General features: G+C 51.0%; 2 protein-coding genes across 3 annotated transcripts in view; both read right to left on the bottom strand.

The window, feature by feature from the left end:
• Positions 1–213, bottom strand: part of RAB44 (RAB44, member RAS oncogene family) — a 34,125-nt gene extending 33,912 nt beyond the window's left edge. Inside the window, exon 1 of the mRNA XM_086706712.1 lies at positions 112–213. The gene's annotated coding sequence lies outside the window, so the exon portion shown is untranslated. The remainder of the gene's footprint in view (positions 1–111) is intronic.
• An 8,540-nt stretch (positions 214–8,753) lies between these two features.
• Positions 8,754–17,543, bottom strand: CDKN1A (cyclin dependent kinase inhibitor 1A). 2 transcript variants are annotated; one of them, XM_086706709.1, is made up of 3 exons: positions 17,422–17,543; positions 11,431–11,880; positions 8,754–10,317 (listed from the first exon to the last, which is right to left on the bottom strand). In XM_086706709.1, the coding sequence occupies exons 2-3, from the start codon at positions 11,873–11,875 to the stop codon at positions 10,268–10,270; spliced, it is 495 nt and encodes a 164-aa protein (XP_086562835.1). In that variant the 5' UTR covers positions 11,876–11,880; positions 17,422–17,543; the 3' UTR covers positions 8,754–10,267. The 2 variants fall into 2 exon arrangements, with proteins under 2 accessions (XP_086562835.1, XP_086562836.1); XM_086706710.1 differs by lacking the exon at positions 17,422–17,543 and adding an exon at positions 17,292–17,416.
• Positions 17,544–17,921: the final 378 nt, after the last annotated feature.

The following is a 17,921-nucleotide window of genomic DNA, read 5'->3' as shown; positions in this document are numbered from 1 at the left end:
GGCTCAGATCTCTGCACCCTTGTCATAGGAGCCAGATGGGGACCACTGCTCCCTCTCCCCCCCACCACCCCTCCAAAAGAAAAGAAGCATTGCAACTCCAGTGGCTCCCACCTGTTAAAGGCTCCCAGTCGGGCACCCAGTGCTGGCCTCCTGGACCTGGTGATGAGGCAACCGCTGCCCCCCAGGAGCCCACGAGCTCTGGAACTGTTAACAGTCTTGTCTCTTGCTTAATCGTCCTTTCCGTTCCCCAGCAAGCCAATCTCCTGTGTTATCTACAGGACTTCCTGTAGAAGCGAGTACTGGCTGTCCTTTCATAATCTGGCTTGATACTCCCCAGGCCCCTCTCTCTAGAAGCTTAGAACTGTAGACCGCTGGAACTAGAGGGGAGGTCCTTCTAAGCAGAGGCTCTGAAGGGTAAGGTGGGCTGTTCAGGGTCACCCAGCTCTCAGTGGCAAAGCCAGGACTCGGACCCAAGTCTCTGGTTGCCAGGGTGATGCTATGCCTTAGAGTGTTGACGGGGCACATTATGGCTAAAGCTGGTATACAGACTGCCCCGGGGTAACTGTACACCGTGACTCAGTGTCTGCAAATACCGGGGGAGGCTTACATTCAAATCATCTTTTAGAGAATAGTCTAACTCAGCACCGAAATGTATTGTAGAACTACAACCATCAGAAGAGAGGGGTACTCGAGCATGAATATACGGGGATGAATCAATGGAACAGAATAGACAGGAATAGACTCAAATGCATATGGGAATTTCATGTATGTTACAAGTGGCATTTCAAATCAGTGGATAAGGGCAGTTTATTCAAGGGGTGCCGGGGCGGCTCAGCCAGTTGAGCGTCTGATTTTGGCTCAGGTGGTGATCTCACAGTTCCTGAGTTTGAGCCCTACATTGAGCTCACTGCTGTCAGCACAGAGCCTGCTTCAGATCCTCTGTCCCTGTCTCTCTCTCTGTCCCTCCCCCACTCACACACTCGCTCTCAAAAATAAATAAACATTTTTTAAAAAAGATTTTTAGGGGCGCCTGGGTGGCGCAGTCGGTTAAGCGTCCGACTTCAGCCAGGTCACGATCTCGCGGTCCGTGAGTTCGAGCCCCGCGTCGGGCTCTGGGCTGATGGCTCAGGGCCTGGAGCCTGTTTCCGATTCTGTGTCTCCCTCTCTCTCTGCCCCTTCCCTGTTCATGCTCTGTCTCTCTCTGTCCCAAAAATAAATAAACGTTGAAAAAAAAGATTTTTAAAAAGATGCTTTACTCAAAAAACCATTCAGAGAATGGACTGGCTATCTGCAAAAAGCAAAGTTGGGGCTCTAAGATAATTCCAGATGGGGACACCCGGCTGGTTCAGTCGGTAGAGCATGCAACTCCTGATCTTGGGGTTCAGTTCAAGCCCCAAGTTGGGTGGAGAGATTGCTTAAAATTAAATAAAATCTCGGAGCGCCTGGGTGGCTAAGTTAAGCGCCTGACTCTTGATATCGACTCAAGTCACGATCTCACAGTTTGTGAGTTCGAGCCCTGCATTGGGCTTTGCACTGTCAGTCTCTCCCTCTCTCTGCCCCTCCCCTGCTCATGCTCTCTCTCTCTCTCTCTCAAAATAAATAAATAAATGTTTAAAAATAAAGAAATAAATTAAATCCTTTAAAAAGAATAAAATAAAATAGTTCCAGATGGTATAAGTTCAAGCATTAAAAACCCATAAAATTATGTGTTTGGGATAGGTTTCAAAGTCATGGAGGGGTGGAAGGATGCGTGGGGCACAGATGAACTAAGGCCCTGGCCCTGTTCTGATTACTGTTGAAGCTGGCGAGGGCACGGCTGACTCATTCTATTCTCTCTACTCTTGTGTATGTTTCAACAGACGCTGTAAGAAATCATGGGATGGGTTTTTAAATAATCCTGGAGCAGGTAAGGCCATTCCAGGTTTATCACAAAGTGTTTGAAGCCATAAAAGATCGACACATATGATGAAATAGAAATTTTAGAATAAAAGATAAACGTCTGAATGGCAAAAAAAAATAATAATAATTAGCCACTGACAAGTCAAAAAGCAGACTGTGAAGAAATAGTCACATGTCACAGAAAATAAGCTCATTTCCTTCTTAGATCATGAGTTCCTATAGAGAAATTGGGACCATCAATAAATAGACAGTTCATGGGGGATAAAAAAATACCAATGGCTTTTCAACATGTGAAAAATATTTATTTTCACTTGTAACAAAAGAAATACAGGGGCGCCTGTGTGGCTGTCGGTTAAGCATCCGACTTCGGGTCGGGTCATGATCTCACAGTTCATGAGTTTAAGCTCCTAGTCAGGCTCTGTGCTGACAGCTCAGAGCCTGGAGCCTGCTTCGGATTTTGTGTCTCCCTCTCTGCACTTCCTCTCTATCTCTCTCTCAAAAATAAGTAAACATTTTTAAAAATTAAAAAGTAAAATAAAATAAGCACAAAATAAAACTGCAACATAATATTTTAAGTTCTCCAATTGGCAAAGCAAAAAAAAAAAAAAAATTTGAGGGGCGCCTGGGTGGCTCAGTCTGTTGGGCGTCCAACTTCACCACAGGTCATGATCTCAGTTCATGGGTTCGAGCCCCATGTCAGTTTGTACTGACGGCTCAGAGCATGGAGCCTGCTTCGTATTCTTCTCCCTCTCTCTCTGCCCCTCCCCTGCTCATACTCTGTCTGTCTCCCTCAAAAATGAGTAAAATTAAAAATTTTTTTTTAATTGATAGCGTGCTGTGTCATAAAGGACGCAGGAAAACATTTTCACACGTTGTAAGGAAGAACTGAATGAATAAACTGACACAGCTTTCCTGAAAAGCCATGTGGTGATATCTGTCAACATTAAAAAGGAAAGAGCTTTTTACTCGGCAATTTCACTTCTAGTCATTTGTCCTATAGGTGATGCGCAAAATGACGATATAGAAAGATCTCACTACCACATCGTCTCTAGCAGCAAAGGACTGGAAACAACCTAAGTTTCCATCAACAGGGGACGGATGAAAGCTCAAATATGTCCATGTAGGGCCTCTAGGCAGCTGTGAAGAAAATGAAAAGGATACAGGTGGACCAGCGTGAAGACCTTCAAAATATATTGTTGAATAAAACCAGCAAGGTGCAGAGTGGTGAGTCTAGTACGCTTGGCATGAAGAACAAGTGTGTGGATGAAATGTGTGCCCTGTAAATACACATGCATTCCTATACGGTTGTAAATATGCCAAATATTTCTGATAGAATATACAAGAAACTGGTAGCAGTTGGGCTGGAGAAAAGTGTTGGGATGGAGAAGGAGGGAAATTTATGTTTCACTGGTTATTTTGTACCATCTTGATATGTTACCCACTCAAAAATAAATTTAAGGGGTGCCTGGGTGGCTCAGTTGGTTAAGTGTCCTACTCTTGATTTCAGCTCAGGTCACGATCTCATAGTTGGTGGAATCGAGCCCCGTGTTGGGCTCTGCACTGATAACACGGAGCCTACTTGAGATTCTCTCTCTCCCTCTCTCTCAAAATAAGTAAATAAACATTAAAAAAAAGAAAAGAAAAGAAAAAGAATAATTTGTACATATTCAGAGAGAGAGTGACGTGGGAAACGTGGAAAAACGTTAAAATTTAGGAACTGTGGGTGAAAAGTATTACTTTACTATTTTTGCAATTTTTCTGTGTCTGAAATTACTTCAAAACAAAAAGTTTTGAAATTTAATAAATGTAATTTCTAAATAAACTGATATTCTCACAATGAACCATCCTTTTTATCCCATTTTTTTTTTAAAGGCAACATTTTAATTTTTTTTTTCAACGTTTATTTATTTTTGGGACAGAGAGAGACAGAGCATGAACGGGCGAGGGGCAGAGAGAGAGGGAGACACAGAATCGGAAACAGGCTCCAGGCTCTGAGCCATCAGCCCAGAGCCCGACGCGGGGCTCGAACTCACGGACCGCGAGATCGTGACCTGGCTGAAGTCGGACGCTTAACCGACTGCGCCACCCAGGCGCCCCCTTTCTATCCCATTTTTACAGCTGAGGAAATTGGTACCCAGAGAGTTTCTATAGCTTTATTGAACTAAATAAGGCATTCATTTTTTTAATTCAAAAATATTTATTGAGCATCTAATATGTGCCAGACATTGTCCTAGGCACTGAGGACACAAAACTGAAAGGAAAAAAAAAACGTATGTAATAAGTGCTTACAAAGAAAAGTAAAGCAAAGTGAATGGTGGGAAGTGAATTTTAGATGGGGTGGCTGGGGAGGCCTGGATGAAGAGGTGATGTTGGAATAGAGCTTACAAATAAGAAGATATGGAAAAAGAGTGTTCAGGAGAGGGAACAGTGAGTGCAAAGGCCCTGAGGCAGGAACATGCTTTGTGTACATGAGGAACAGTGATAGAGGGAAGGTAATAGAGGGAAGAGTGGAGAAGACGAGGTCGGAAGGAACAGACAAGAGGACCCGTAGGCCACATAAAGACCTGGGTTCTAACCGTAAGTGAGGTGGAAGCCGTTTGGAGGTTTTACAATGATCCCTCTGGCTGCCTTCATTGTGGATAATAGACTGTGCTACTTAAGGGCAGAAGCAGGGAGACCAGTGAGGAGGCTGTTAGGATAATTCACACAAGAAGTAATGATTTGGACCAGGAGAGCAGCTGTGGAGGTGATGGCAAGAGGATTCTGGATGTATTTTTTAAAATATTCCCTTAAGTTTATTTATTTATTTTGAGAGCGAGAGCAAGCGGGGGAGGGGCAGGGAAAGAGAGAGACAGGCAGAATCCCAAGCAGGCTCTGCACTGTCAGTGTGGAGCCCCATGCACGGCTGAAACTCACAAACCGTGAGATCATGACCTGAGCTGAAACCAAGGGTTGGACGCTTAACAGACTGAGACACCCAGGCGCCCCTGATGTATTTTGAAAGTAGGGCTAACATCGTTTGCTGCTGGTAGTGCAACTGTAACAAATCCAAGACTTCAGCAGTGAGGGCTCTCTCCACTTCCCTGGGAACAGAGTGAGGTTCGATTTTTAAGACCCAGCCCCCAGGATGTCAAAGCATCCTCAGTTCATTTGCCCCCCATCCCCACGACCACCTCCCAACCATGGAAATTAAAGAGGCACGGAGGAGGCAGGGGTGGTCCCAGTCCTCCCCGATGGAGCCGGAGTGGTCAGAGCTCAGCCTGGCTGCCCTCTGCTGCAGCCCCAGGGGAGAATCTGCCGTGAGCCAGCTGGCAGGAGGCCGGAGCCAAGTGCTCAGAAAAAAAAAGTTAGATCCAGGCCTTTTTGGAAGCAGCGGAGTTAATTTTAAAATATGGTGTCCCTGGACTTAAAAACACTGAGCTCAGAAACTGAATTTTACAGAAACTGAATGAATGAACAAGGATCCCAGACAGTGAGACAGTTTTATCAATGGGAAAGTTTCACACTCACTCTTTTTCAATTCCCCGGAGATGCTTGCATTCACTTGACAGTTTAGGAAACCCTGAGGCAAAAGACTCTCTGTCCTGAGGTACAGTGTCCAGACCTGGCTGCAGCTGCTGGCTCCAAGTTGTCTCTAGATGGAGCTCAGGCCGGCTGGTGGGAAACCAGGGCCAGGGAGCTTGGTTCAAATTTGCATTTACATAGCACGCCTTGCGTATGACTGAGAAACCTGAGTTACTTCAGAGACAGAGTCGGACCCGGGGGAGACAGGTGCCCGCAAGCCTCCTCAGCGTCTTCATGATGGTAGTGGCCCTGGGCGAGGCACTTCCCCTTGCTCGTTTATGGAACAAGCAGGCAATGTGACCTGGGTCATCAGCATGAATATCCTGGCTCCCCACCTCTTCCTAGAGGGGTGGCCTCAGGCAAGTGGCTTAAGGGCTTATTGCCTCAGTTTCTCATCTGTAAAACAGAGGTAATAATAGCACCCCGTTCATAGGTTTGTTGCAAGGATTAAATGCTATAAACCGCATAAAGCATTTAGAACCACGGCAGGCAGATGATCATCAATGCTGGCCGTTGTTATATTTGTGACTTAAAAGGAGACTGGGACGCCAGGGTGGCTCAGTAGGTTGGGCATCCGACTTTGGCTCAGGTCGTGATCTCACTGCCCCTGAGTTCCAGCCCCATGCTGGGCTCTGTGCTGACAGCTCGGAGCCTGAAGCCTGCTTCTGATTCTGTCTGTCTGTCTGTCTCTCTCTCTCTCTGCTCCTCCCCTGCTCATGCTGTCTCTCTCTCTCTCTCTCTCAAATATAAATAAATAAATAAAAAAGGAGACTGAGTTAGAGAATCTCCAACTTCTCTATCCTGTCAATTAGCAGATGGCCATGTTCAAATGCCAGACTGATTGTCAAGTGATGAGGGCAGCCACCTGGGAGTGGGGTAGGCGGAGAACTGGGTGTGAGAGATGAACGCTGGGGTCAGGAAGGAAATTCAAGCCACAGTGAATAATTCATTCATTCAACGAATATTTATTGAGCACCTACTGTGTGCTGGGCACTCCTTCGGTGCTGAGACATGGCAGCAAATGAAACAGGCAAAGACCTGCCCTCACGGAGCTCACATTTCTGTGGGCTGGTGGGACAGGGTAAAGCCGCAGTGACTTTTGCCAGCATGTTTATCTGGGCACTAGGCTGGCTGAAGGGAAGTTATGGAAGCCAAAGCTGATGCCCCCCTCCCCGCCCCCACCCCTGTCCCACAGGCCCACACCTCTGTTCGCCTGAAACATGGGTTCCTGGTGGTGATGCAGCTTCTCACTTCAAATGTTCCCATCCTTCCGGTTTCCTCCGGCATCATGGGAAGTTGTTCCACCCATGAGAGGAGGAACCCAAACTTGCCCCCCAGAAGGAAGCCCTCAATCAGCGACAGGCGTGGATACATTTAGCAGTTGGCAGAACGTGCACTGATTAGTTTCCTTATCTATGGAATAAGAGCCATTAATGGAAAGAAGGACTGAATGGAAGTCTCTTAAGTTATCCCCCTAGTCAAGACAGTGAATCAGAAGCAACGCCGCTTGCCAGGGGCAGTGCAGAGATCGGTGCTCCTTTCAAAGGCCTGCAGGGAGCAAGGTGGTTCCCATCATATCCCCATTCCATCCACCCCATACTGCTCCTATAATAACCAAACGAAGCATGGCAGTTGATGGTTATCCACGTCGTTGCCTTAATTGCAGGCATCATATCAGATATGGTATCTTTGCTAGAATAGTCTACACAGCCTCTGACTGTAAGAAGCTAACAATATGGCCAGCGCATTCTCTCTGATCCGTTTCAGGAAAAGGGAGAAGAAATGGGGCATATTCACGTTCTTTACAAGAATTCAGAGACCTGTCATGTTCTGTTTCAAGTGGTCAAATGAACTGTGATGTGCTGGGACGTTCCCTCTATAGGAAAAGACAAGTACTGAGGACATGCTCCCCCTCAAAAGAGAAATAGCTTTAGCGAGCCAAGGTGGACTTCGGAGGCCATATACTAATGCTCTGGCCCTTGGGGCGCCTGGGTGGTTCAGTCGGTTAAGCGGCCGACTTCGGCTCAGGTCATGATCTCGCGGTCTGTGAGTTCGAGCCCCGCGTCGGGCTCTGTGCTGACAGCTCAGAGCCTGGAGCCTGTTTCAGATTCTGTGTCGCCCTCTCTCTGACCCTCCCTTGTTCATGCTCTGTCTCTCCCTGTCTCAAAAATAAATAAAACGTTAAAAAAAATTAAAAAAAAAAAAAAAAACTAATGCTCTGGCCCATTTACCAGATGGCATGGGGAGCTGCCACGTTGGAGTGGAGTCCAGAATCAAAGAGGGCTCTGTGACAGGTCCATGCTATAGGACAAGCACTTGGGACATACGACCTTGTGTGTCCCATGGTACTAGAAATATCCGTGGCAGATAAGTAGACAGTGTGAAGTCTCTGAAAAGTCCCAGTGGGAGAACCCTACCTCAGATCCCTAGGGTTCTAGAGCAAAGCCATGTCCCATACAGCAGAGAATTATCCCATATCTGAAAAGTGGTTTTTGGCTAAATTGCAGAATCAGGAGCAAATAAAGGTCATCGTTTTAAGCCACTAAGTCTTGGAGTGGTTAGCTATGAACAGATCATCAGAAACGTGCACATAAAGTACTTTGTTCTTGTTAACGTTGCATAATACTCCACTCTAGAAAGATACCACAATTTACACATCCGTTCTTGTTGTGGACATTTGGGTTGTTCCCAGCTTGGGTCGTTCCCAGCTTGGGTCTGTCAAGAATAACGCTGCCATGAACGTGCCTTCTGGTGGAAATACGTACTGATTTCTCATGAGAACAAACAGGAAGGGGAGTCTCGAGTCATGGGGTGGGCACGAGGGGAGCCATTTTTAGAAGGGATTGCCTGTTTTCTAAAGTAGTTGAAATATTTCATACTTCTGCCAGCCAGGTTTGCCTTCCGGTTGTTCCTAATCCTTGCCCTCGCTTGGCATTGTCTTTTTCACGTTAGTCATTCTGGTCGATGCACAGTGTTATCTTATTGTGGTTTTAATGTGCATTTCCGCCATGAGTAATGAGGTGCAGTTCTCTGGTGAGTAACATATCCCTTACTAAAAAAGACCACACAAGGAACCAAAATATTGACCGTGGCGATCTTTGCAGAGGTGTGATGTTTACTGTGGTTGTTTTGTTGTCGTCTTTTTTGGCTCATGGTCTGTTTGTTAAGCCTCTGCGTTTTTTTAACTTTAAATGCTTAATTGTTAAAATTGTGGACACAACCGAAAGAACTTCTGCCTACTCATTCTTACAAATGACAAGGCGTATGGGCCACAATGGTAATATCACAAGTAAAATCACCAAGAAACATTTATTGAGCACCTGCTGTATACCCAGCACTGAGGAAGGGGCAATGAAGGGCACAGAGCAGTATAGGACTTGTTCCCTGCCCTTCAGAGGCTTACAGTCTAGGTGGAGACAGGAGGAGCCAGGAGAAAACAGTCCAGGCCAGCATGTTAACAGGAACGTAAGATGTTTGGGGTCAGACCCACTAAGTGCTTCGATGCCTCCAGGGGCTCAATGCTCAGTGCTGGGAAAGACAATAACTCCCAACTCCCAGGGCCGCATTAGCCCGCTTAGCATACCCTATCCACAGCCTCTACCCTACCATCTTAAAACATCTGACTCCTTGTTCAGCTGCTATCAAAGTGCAATGAAATGGGGGAGGGTGGGGCAGTGGGGAAGGTCCTTGGAGGGGTTCCAGGGGCTGGTGTCACGCTCTTCCTCCTCGAAAACTCTGCTCCCCGAGACATACCCCTGACAGAGGGATCCCCGCTCAAGAAGGCCTGTCCAACCACCAGAACCTCTGCCCCAGAAGGTAAGAGGAGGAGGCGGCCACTGCTTGAGCTGCCTGAGGTAGAACTGGGGACCCCTACTTCTAGCATACCCCTTCCCTCCCAGTCCACTAAGCTGGGGGGACAGGCACCCCAGAGCTGCCACCTAGGGCCGAGAGGGTACTAGAGCGAAAGGGTATGGGGGAGGGGAGCGGAGCAGAGAGGGACTTGAAAGCCCAGCTGGAAAAGAGGGGCGTCTGGGGCTCCTAGAAAAGTGCAGGGGAGGCCAAACATTGAGACTGGCTTCCCTGTGGGTGGCAGAGGGGGTGAGAGGAGGTGGGGTGGTTTGCTACAGGACCCTACCTTCGCCCGTGCCTTCACAGAGCAGGGCGGGGCATCAGGGGCCAGGAAAGTGCCACGTTCCCAGCTGTGTTCCAGGCTGTGCCCACTTCAAGGTCACACTGCCCGACCTCAGAGAAGGGGAGGGGCCTCCAAAGTGTTGATGATGCCCCCACCCTGCTGGGCCCCCTTCAAAGTGCTATCTGTGTACTTCTCAAATGATAAAGAATCCGGGTTTGAGAATGCAGGAAAGGGGCAGAAATTTCATAACCCCCATGAGGTGGTGAGCTGAAGGAGCCAGGCCCCTCCAGGGAGCACCACCCAGAAGGTGAGGGTCACGCCAGCCCCACCTTACCTCTGGGAGAGCAGAAATGGGGAGCACAGGATGAAGACGTCTTAAATAATAGTTCGCATAATAAAAATACCTAGCGCTCTAATAAACCTATCATTCTGCTGTCTAATGGTTTTTTAAATAATTGGAAATGCCAAAGGCTGGGGCGGGGGGAGCGGGGGGAAGGGTGGTGGCAAGCAGGATATGTACATGAGGAGGAGTTTAAATTAAAACACAAATAATAATTAAGACGCACAAACTGAAGGACTAAAGGCAAAGGTGGAGAAGAGGCCTATGGGGGCAGTTGGGGGGGGGGGGCGGTGGGCCTCATTTCTAGGAGCTTGAGGCTTCCAGGGGGCAGATTAGGGCTTCCTCTTGGAGAAGATCAGCCGGCGTTTGGAGTGATAGAAATCTGGGAAGAGAGAACAGAAGTCAGCCAGGCCAGGAGGAAGAGGGCCCAACAGAGCCATCCATCCAAAACCCACAGCAGAGGGGGCAGGCCCTCCACCCTAGGGCCAAAGGGACACATCGCCAAGTACAGGGTAAAACTCTGGCAACTCCCACTCCGTCTCCCACGGCACCGTTATACCAGGCATCCCACCACGCTTCCCAGACATGACTGATTATAACCAGACCAGCATCCGTGGGCCTGCTCCAAGCCAAGCTGCCCACCACTACTGTGGTGGCCCTGTGTAGTTAAACGAACTAGAATCGAATAAAATGCAAAATTCAGTTCCTCAGTCACACCAGCCACATGTCAAATGCTCAATGGCTACATTGCGCCTAGTGGCACTGGACATTTGCATCACTGCACAGTTCTATTGAACCACACTGCTATAGGAATGCAATTAGAGAACCCATGAGAAGTGTTCTGCCCCCGATGGGGCCATATACATGTGAGCCACTATCTTCAGTATTGTTAGTTCTGCACCAGCTGTAAATTTCCCGTGGCATTCTTGACCGCATCGCCCTGAACCTCGGTTTCCTCACATATAAAATGAAGTTGACCATTTGTGTAGTGCTCTGAGGACTGAATGGAAGTGTGTGTGTGTGTGTGTGTGTGTGTGTGTGTGTGTGTGTGATGGGGAAGGTGAGTTAGATCTGGATAGGGCAGCCGGGAAATTACTGTCATTAGTTTTCTCTCCACTGCAAATTCACTGTGGGACCATAGGCAAACCACCCTACCTCTCTGAGCCTTATTTCCACTCCTATAAAAGAGTGGCAACAATGTTATATGGAACAGGACTGCTTTAAGGACTAAATGAAACCTACCTTAGAAATTCACCTTAGCAAAGGGCCTGACATACAATAAATGTTCCCAGTAGATGTTAGTGAGTTGGTCATGGCTGTATACCTGCCATGGGACCTCAGGAAAGTTGCTCTGTCTCTCTGGGCTTGCTTTCCCTACGGCCTAATGAGCAAACTGGACCAGACAGGTCCCTTGCAGGACCAGACATGGTCCCTCGCACCACAGATTCTGAGAGTCTTGATTCCTTCTAGTGTCCTTCCCTGCGTCTATCCTCACCTGTCATGCTGGTCTGCCGCCGTTTTCGGCCCTGAGAGGTGCCAGGTGCACCCGGAGACGCCTCAGGCCGCTCAGGGGAGTGAGGCATGAGAGTGCAGGACAGGGACAGGTCCAGGTGGTCCTCCCGAGCTGTCCCCGGCAGCAGGGTAGACGAGGTGCTGGGCCGCTTGCCCCCTCCCAGGTCATCCCGGCCCCCCCGGGGCCCTGCAGGCAGGTAGAGCTTGGGCAGGCCCAGGCCCCACACACGCTCCCAGGCAAAGTCGCCCTCCAGCGGTGTCTCGGTGACAAAGTCGAAGTTCCATCGCTCCCGGGCCTCCTGCACACAGCCTGCCATTAACGCGTCACAGTCTCGGCGCAGCTGCTCGCTGTCCACTGGGCCGAAGAGGCGGCGGCAGGCCTTGCTGCCATGTGGGATCTGGTGGGCATCCCTGGATGGCTCCGACATGGCACCTGCAGCCGAGACACAAGTAAGGCCCTGGTCACTCGGGAAATTGGTCCCTACCTTACCAGGCTGTGCTTGGCTCAGATGAAGTCTTCCTCCTAGAACATGGGGTCTCTCTGGCTCCTTCCAGCTGGTTTGTCACCATCGCCTTCCCACAGGCCGTCCCCAGTCCTCAACCAACAGCCACCGGGTGGGGGCAGAGCTGGGTTAACCTGGTACCCCAAGGTCACTGGAGGAGGGAGCAGCTGAAGGACAAACTTGTGTTGACAAAGACAAGTTTATTGCAGTAGCAGGGATCAGAGTCCTGTTTACCGCCAGGCTTTATCAACTAAAATCAATTTGTTGTCCCCCCAAGGTGTCCCTCATGGGTGCGAATGCCCCAAGTACGTGTGAATTGCCAGAGTCCAGTAGTTTCCCAACCCCAGCCCTGGCCAAGAGGTCAGGTAGCAAATGAAAGGGCCGTGATCGTATAGCAGTTAGAACTCTGCGTTGTGAAAGGACAGGCTGACAGCTTCTCTGGCCTCCTGAACCCCTTTACCCAGATGCCCATGTGGGATAACCCTGTTCTGAAACAAAAGTACCCTGGCCCCTGGGATAAAAAACACCTAGGATCCAGTCCTAGCTTTGTTGCCTACTACCTAAATTTTAAAGTAACTTAAAGGGGTGCCCGGGTGGCTCGGTCGGTTAGGTGTCTGACTCTCGGTTTCGGTTCAGGTCATGATCTTGCGGTTTTGTGAGTTTGAGCCCCACATTGGGCTCTGTGCTGGCAGTGAGGAGCCTGCTTTGGATGCGCTCTCTCCCTCTCTCTGCCCCCCCCCCACTCATGCTGTCTCTGTCTCTCTCAAAAATAAACTTTAAGTAAATAAATAAACAAATAAATAGTCACTGAAAATTTTTTTTAATTTAAAAATGGTAAAAAGGGGCACCTCGGTAGCTCAGTCTGTTAAGCATCCGACTTTAGCTCAGGTCATGACCTTGCGATTTGTGAACTTGAGCCTCGAGTTGGGCTCTGTGCTGACAGCTCAGAGCCTGGAACCTGCTTCGGATTCTGTATCTCCCTCTCTCTCTCTGCCCCTCCCCCGCACATGTTGCGTGTCTCTCTCTCTCTCTCTCTCTCTCTCAAAAATAAATAAACATTAACAAAAATTTTTTAATTAAAAAAAATTTTTTTAATTGTAAAAATAAAATGTCACTTAATATCTCTGGGCCTCAGTTTTCTCATCTATAAAATGGAACTGTGGAAGCATCCTCAAGCAATAATAGGTCAGGGAGTCCCTTCAGGCAAGGCAGATGGAACAGAGTTGAGAGGCTGGCTCTTGTGGTTAAGAGTGTGGGCTCTGGAGCCAGACTGCCTGGGTTGGAATCCAGGCTCTGCTGGGTGACCCTAGACAAATGGCTTAACTTCTCTGGGCTCTATTTTTTCTCATCTGTAAAATGGAGACAGTATTAGTGAATGTCTCAGAGGATAGATGTGAGGATTAACTGAGTTAATGTAGGTAACATGCTGGGAAAAGCACCTGGTAGACAGAAGTGCTTGGAAAACAGAAGTGTTATTATTTTGCTCTCTGTGTTCAGTTCTGGCTGAGCCTTCTCCACATCACTCCCGGGGCCACCACCTCCTTCAGACAGCAGCTGACAGGTGCTGTGTGCTGAGGGCCTTTCCCAAGGATGTCATCAAGCTGGAGGCCTGGGGGTGAGGAGGGGCTGGGCAGGGCAGGACAATGATTGCTCCCAGGCTGAGCCACATCCTGCCAGGCACATCAGGTGATCTGGAGTCTAGACAGCCTGGAAGCCCCTGCCCCATGTTGGCTACATCCAAGGAACTCGTTTTGCAGGCAAGAAAAATTAGAGGTGGCCGGTCTACCCGGTTCCTCTCCTCCCACTTCAGAAGAGGGAAAACCAAGGTTGAGTTTGCTCATGACGAAGAGCTGGCACCCACCTGCCCTGCTCTGGCCTGACTCCAGGGCTGAGTGGCTGTGCAACCTTGGCAGGGACTGGGTTTTCCCGAGGACAAGTCCTGCTTTGCAGGCTCTGAGTGACCTCTTCGGGCAGGAAGACCTGGACCCCTGCCACACCTACCCCTCCCCACCCCACCTCTCAGAGCTGATGGGGGAGGAGAGGCACCAGGTGACCTCAGACCAAATTTAAAGAGCAAAAGTTTGAAGAGATATGAGGCTTGCCCCCAAACCAGAAAACTGAAAAGGCCAAGAGCCACTGCCCCATAGAGGGGTTACCCAGTGCAGTATGTTTGCTCTCTCTCTCTCTCTCTCTTTTTTTTTTAACAGAATAAGTAACGAAGGCTCAGAGAAATTAAGTAACTTGCCCAAGACCACACAACTCACAAGTGGCAGAGCCAGGATTTGAACCCAAGCCTGTTTGCCCTGCGTTCTGCGCTCTGGTGTTCATCCCTACTCTTCTAGTTTTGTATTATTAACTACAGTCCCCGCAGAATCATTTGGGGAACTTTTTTAAAAATATTTTTTTTAGGTTTGAGAAAGAGAAAGAGAGAGCACAAGTGAGGGAAGGGCAAAGAGAGAGGGAGACGCAGAATCCAGACACAGAATCCAAAGCAGGCTCCAGGCTTTGAGCTGTCAGCACAGACCGACGCGGGGCTGGAGCCCATTGACTGTGAGATCATGACCTGACCCGAAGTTGGGCGCTTAATTGAGCCAACCAGGCATCCCACTTGGGGAGCTTTTTACAAATACAGATCCAGGGGCACCTGGGTGGCTCAGCCAGCTGAGCACTGCACTCTTGATTTTTGGCTCAGGTCATGATCTCACAGTCATGAGATGGATCCCCACTGGGGCCTCTGCAATGGGTATGGACCCTGCTTAAGATTCTCTCCCTCTGGCCCTCCCCCACTCACTCTCTCTCTCTCTCAAGGAAAAAAAAAAAAGAATAAAAAAATACAGGGTTGTTTGGGTGGCTCGGTCAAAACAGCCACTGACTCTTGATTTTGGCTCAGGTCGTGATCCCAGGGTGGGGATAGAGCCCCTGCTTCAGGCTCTGCCCTTAGTGTGGAGCCTGCTTGGTTAGGATTCCCTCTTTATTCTGCCCCTCCCCTGCTTGCGCGCGCCCGCGCGCGCGCTCTCTCTCTCTCTCTCTCTAAAAAAACAAAACAACAACAAAAACAAAAAAAACCATATTGATAGGTCCGTCTCTTCCCAGATTAATTAACTCAAATTAAGGGGGATTTAAGCAGGTGTTTGGCAGTTCCCCAGATGGGATCCCATTCAAGAGGGGATACACAGGATGGCCGAAATGGACATTCTGGGTCTCAGTGCCTCATTGGCACAAGGAGGAGGCGCCTGCCTAGGATTTCATCAGGACGCTGGGTATTCCCTGGCTTCCAGGAGCTGGGACCAGAATCCTTTCTCCTAACACCCCAGCCCATATGGCTCTCATAGGCTCCGCATCAAAATCTGATCTCACTACCATTATCATAACTCCCAGCTCAGGGAAAGCTGAGAAACACAAACCCTTGTTTTACAAACAAGTAACTGAGAAGAGCTTCCTTTGTTGGCCTTCGTGCCTTAGATATCAACCAATTTTAATTCCGAAGTAAACAGTATGGACTCATTACACACTGTTGAACCAATGGGGTACTGTTTTTAAGGGGCGTTGGCAGAAGCGGCGAGCGATCTCTGCGCAGGCGAAGCGAGCGGGAAGGAAAGGCGGGTGAAACCGCATTCCGCGGGAAGGCGTGTTTGCTATTCGCGCCGGGGCCGGAAGGGGGCGCTGGTCGCCAGGAAATCAGGCGCAGGGTCGGGGGTGCGTGGGCAGAGCCTTGGACAGCAGCAGGGAGTTGTGATGAGTCAGTTTCCTGCAAAGCTCTCCCCACCCGCCAAAACTTCGCTTCCACTCGGGCTGCGCGTCACCCTCTGGAGGTGGCGGGGGGTGGGGACTAGGAGGAGAACCAGGGGCCGCAAACACGTCACGCTGAGCCAGCCAGGCTTCCGAAAGCCCCGCCACTGTTGGGAAACCGCGCGCTCCTCTGTGACACACACACACACACACACACACACACACACACACACACAGCACACACTGGCGCGCAGAGGTTTGGGCCCTCCACCTTATCTCCACGCCCAAAGCACGGGATGAGTCAGATCCCTGGAAAATAAAAATAGACGAAAGCAAGGAAAACAAAACCGCTCGAAAGTCCTCCTCGAAACGCGACGTGGAGGGAGGGGAGGGGAGAGCTGCCTTGGCGCCCTCAAGTGCCAAACCCTAGTAAATCCAAGATTCTTGTCCGAACTAGAAGGGCACCAGTGTCCCCAGAGGGCCCCCGACAGGACGGATGCACTGTGGCCCGCGCAGGGCGGCGGCGTTCGAAGGACGACTCGTCGTCCCCCGGCTCCGCTCAGACCTGTCGCCCTTGGAGAGGGCAGTTTGGTGGGGGGCGCCGGGAGCCCCTGGATGCTGCTGACAGAGTCCCGGAGCAGCGTCGCGCCCTCCCCCCAAGTCCCACCCTCCGATTGTGACCCCTCCCCGTCCCCCCCTTCCCGGACGAGGGCTGCACGCCCCGCCGCCCCGCTGCGCAGGGCTGCGCTCCCTCCACGGAGTCCGGCACCCCGAGTCGCGGGCAAGCTGGGCCGGGGTTCGGCGGGCGCGATGGAACAGAGGTGTGTCCGACTCCTGCTCTTCTCAAACCGACTGGCTGGCGTGGGCCCACCCCGCGCGGGGCCACCGCTCCGCGTCCTCGAGGGCGCGCTGCGAGGCGGGGACCGCACAACCAGTCCTGGACCTCCCGGCGTCCCCGGCTTCCCTGAGAACACTTGGTGCCAGCCAAATAGGTCACTGTGCTGATGGAGGGGGGGTGGGGGGTCAGAGACCGCCGAGGGCCGGGAAGCTGACTTCTGGGGCGCCACTGTCCCCCACCAGCCCGGGCGGGGCTCTGACCTCACCCGGTTCGTTTCCCGGGGTCTCCTTGTCACCATGAGTCACCTCCTCGATTGCCCTGAAGGGACGTGTACCAACACGTTCCCAAGGACCAGGGACACAGCCCGCGCTGACCTCAGCGCCCAGCGGTGGCGGACACGGAGGCGTCGGGAACCTAGACCTCGGGGCGGGGAGACGGCACCTAGTGGATCCGGGAGCTGCCCCGGAGCGGATCGCTGATGAACCTGCTCGGCTCCGCGTTCCCCGCCCCTCCCGGAGCTTGGCGCTCAGGGGCTCCAGCCGCTCGCCGCTAGCGCTAACGGCGCCAGGGGTCCGCGGCGCCCGGGTGCCCGCCTCTCCTCCACCCTGCTTTGTTTCAAAGGGACGGGAGCGCGGCAGGGATCGATCCTTCCAACTCCTGCCCTCCCTCCGCCCGGAGTCTCCGCCAAACTCGGCCTCCGTCACACGGGCACTTACGGAGACACCCGTGGGAGCAAACCCCAGACCCGCGCACCGACCCACTCACGCCATTCACCTGTGAAGACAGCACACACACACACACCCGCGAGGACACACTCGCGGACGCGAACGGACGCACAGGCAGACACTTCTCGGCTCAGAGCTGCCGGTCCAGGGTCGGCTCCTGCCTGCCACGACTCCCTCACCTCTTCTGAGGGTCTCGGTGGCTCCGTGAATCCGCGCCCGGCTCCGGGTCTCCAGGTCACAGACTGGAGCAGTGGCTCACACCTCTGCTGGCACCGCCCGGCGCTGCTCTTATAAAGGCTGGCTTCGGAGGCGGGACCCGCTGCTCCGCCCGCTGAAGGCCTGGGACCGCCCTTCCAGGGCCGCGGGACGCTCGTAGCTCCCGGCCGCGCTCTAGAACCTCAGAACTCAGATGCCAATGTTATCAGCTGCTGGAGGGCGTTTCCCTCCCCCCCCCCCACCCCCCACGCCTGGGCGTGTGTGCTCTACACAGTTGGTGGGGAAACTAACTGAGCTACAAATCTGGGTGGTTTTCATTGGGACGTGAGTTGGCACTCCCCAGGAAGGGATGGCATTCTTAGCATAAGCCCTCTTTCTGGCCCCGAAAAGAGCATGAGGGGTGACCATTAATAAATAAAACTCCATAAATAATGAAAAAGATGTCCCTCACTTTGGAATTCCC

This window comes from Puma concolor, chromosome B2, assembly GCF_028749965.1.
Source record: "Puma concolor isolate L17-30 chromosome B2, mPumCon1.1.hap2, whole genome shotgun sequence".
NCBI classification, from domain to species: domain Eukaryota; kingdom Metazoa; phylum Chordata; class Mammalia; order Carnivora; family Felidae; genus Puma; species Puma concolor.
Note: the sequence above shows the minus strand (reverse complement) of the source record. Positions and strands in the feature narration are given on the sequence as shown.

Coding starts and splice junctions, on each gene's coding strand:
- CDKN1A (XM_086706709.1), bottom strand. CDS start 11,875: ATGTCGGAGCCATCCAGGGATGCCCACCAGATCCCACATGGCAGCAAG. Junction 10,318..11,430: donor GCGGCAGACCAGCATGACAG/GTGAGGATAGAC, acceptor CTCTCTTCCCAG/ATTTCTATCACTCCAAACGC.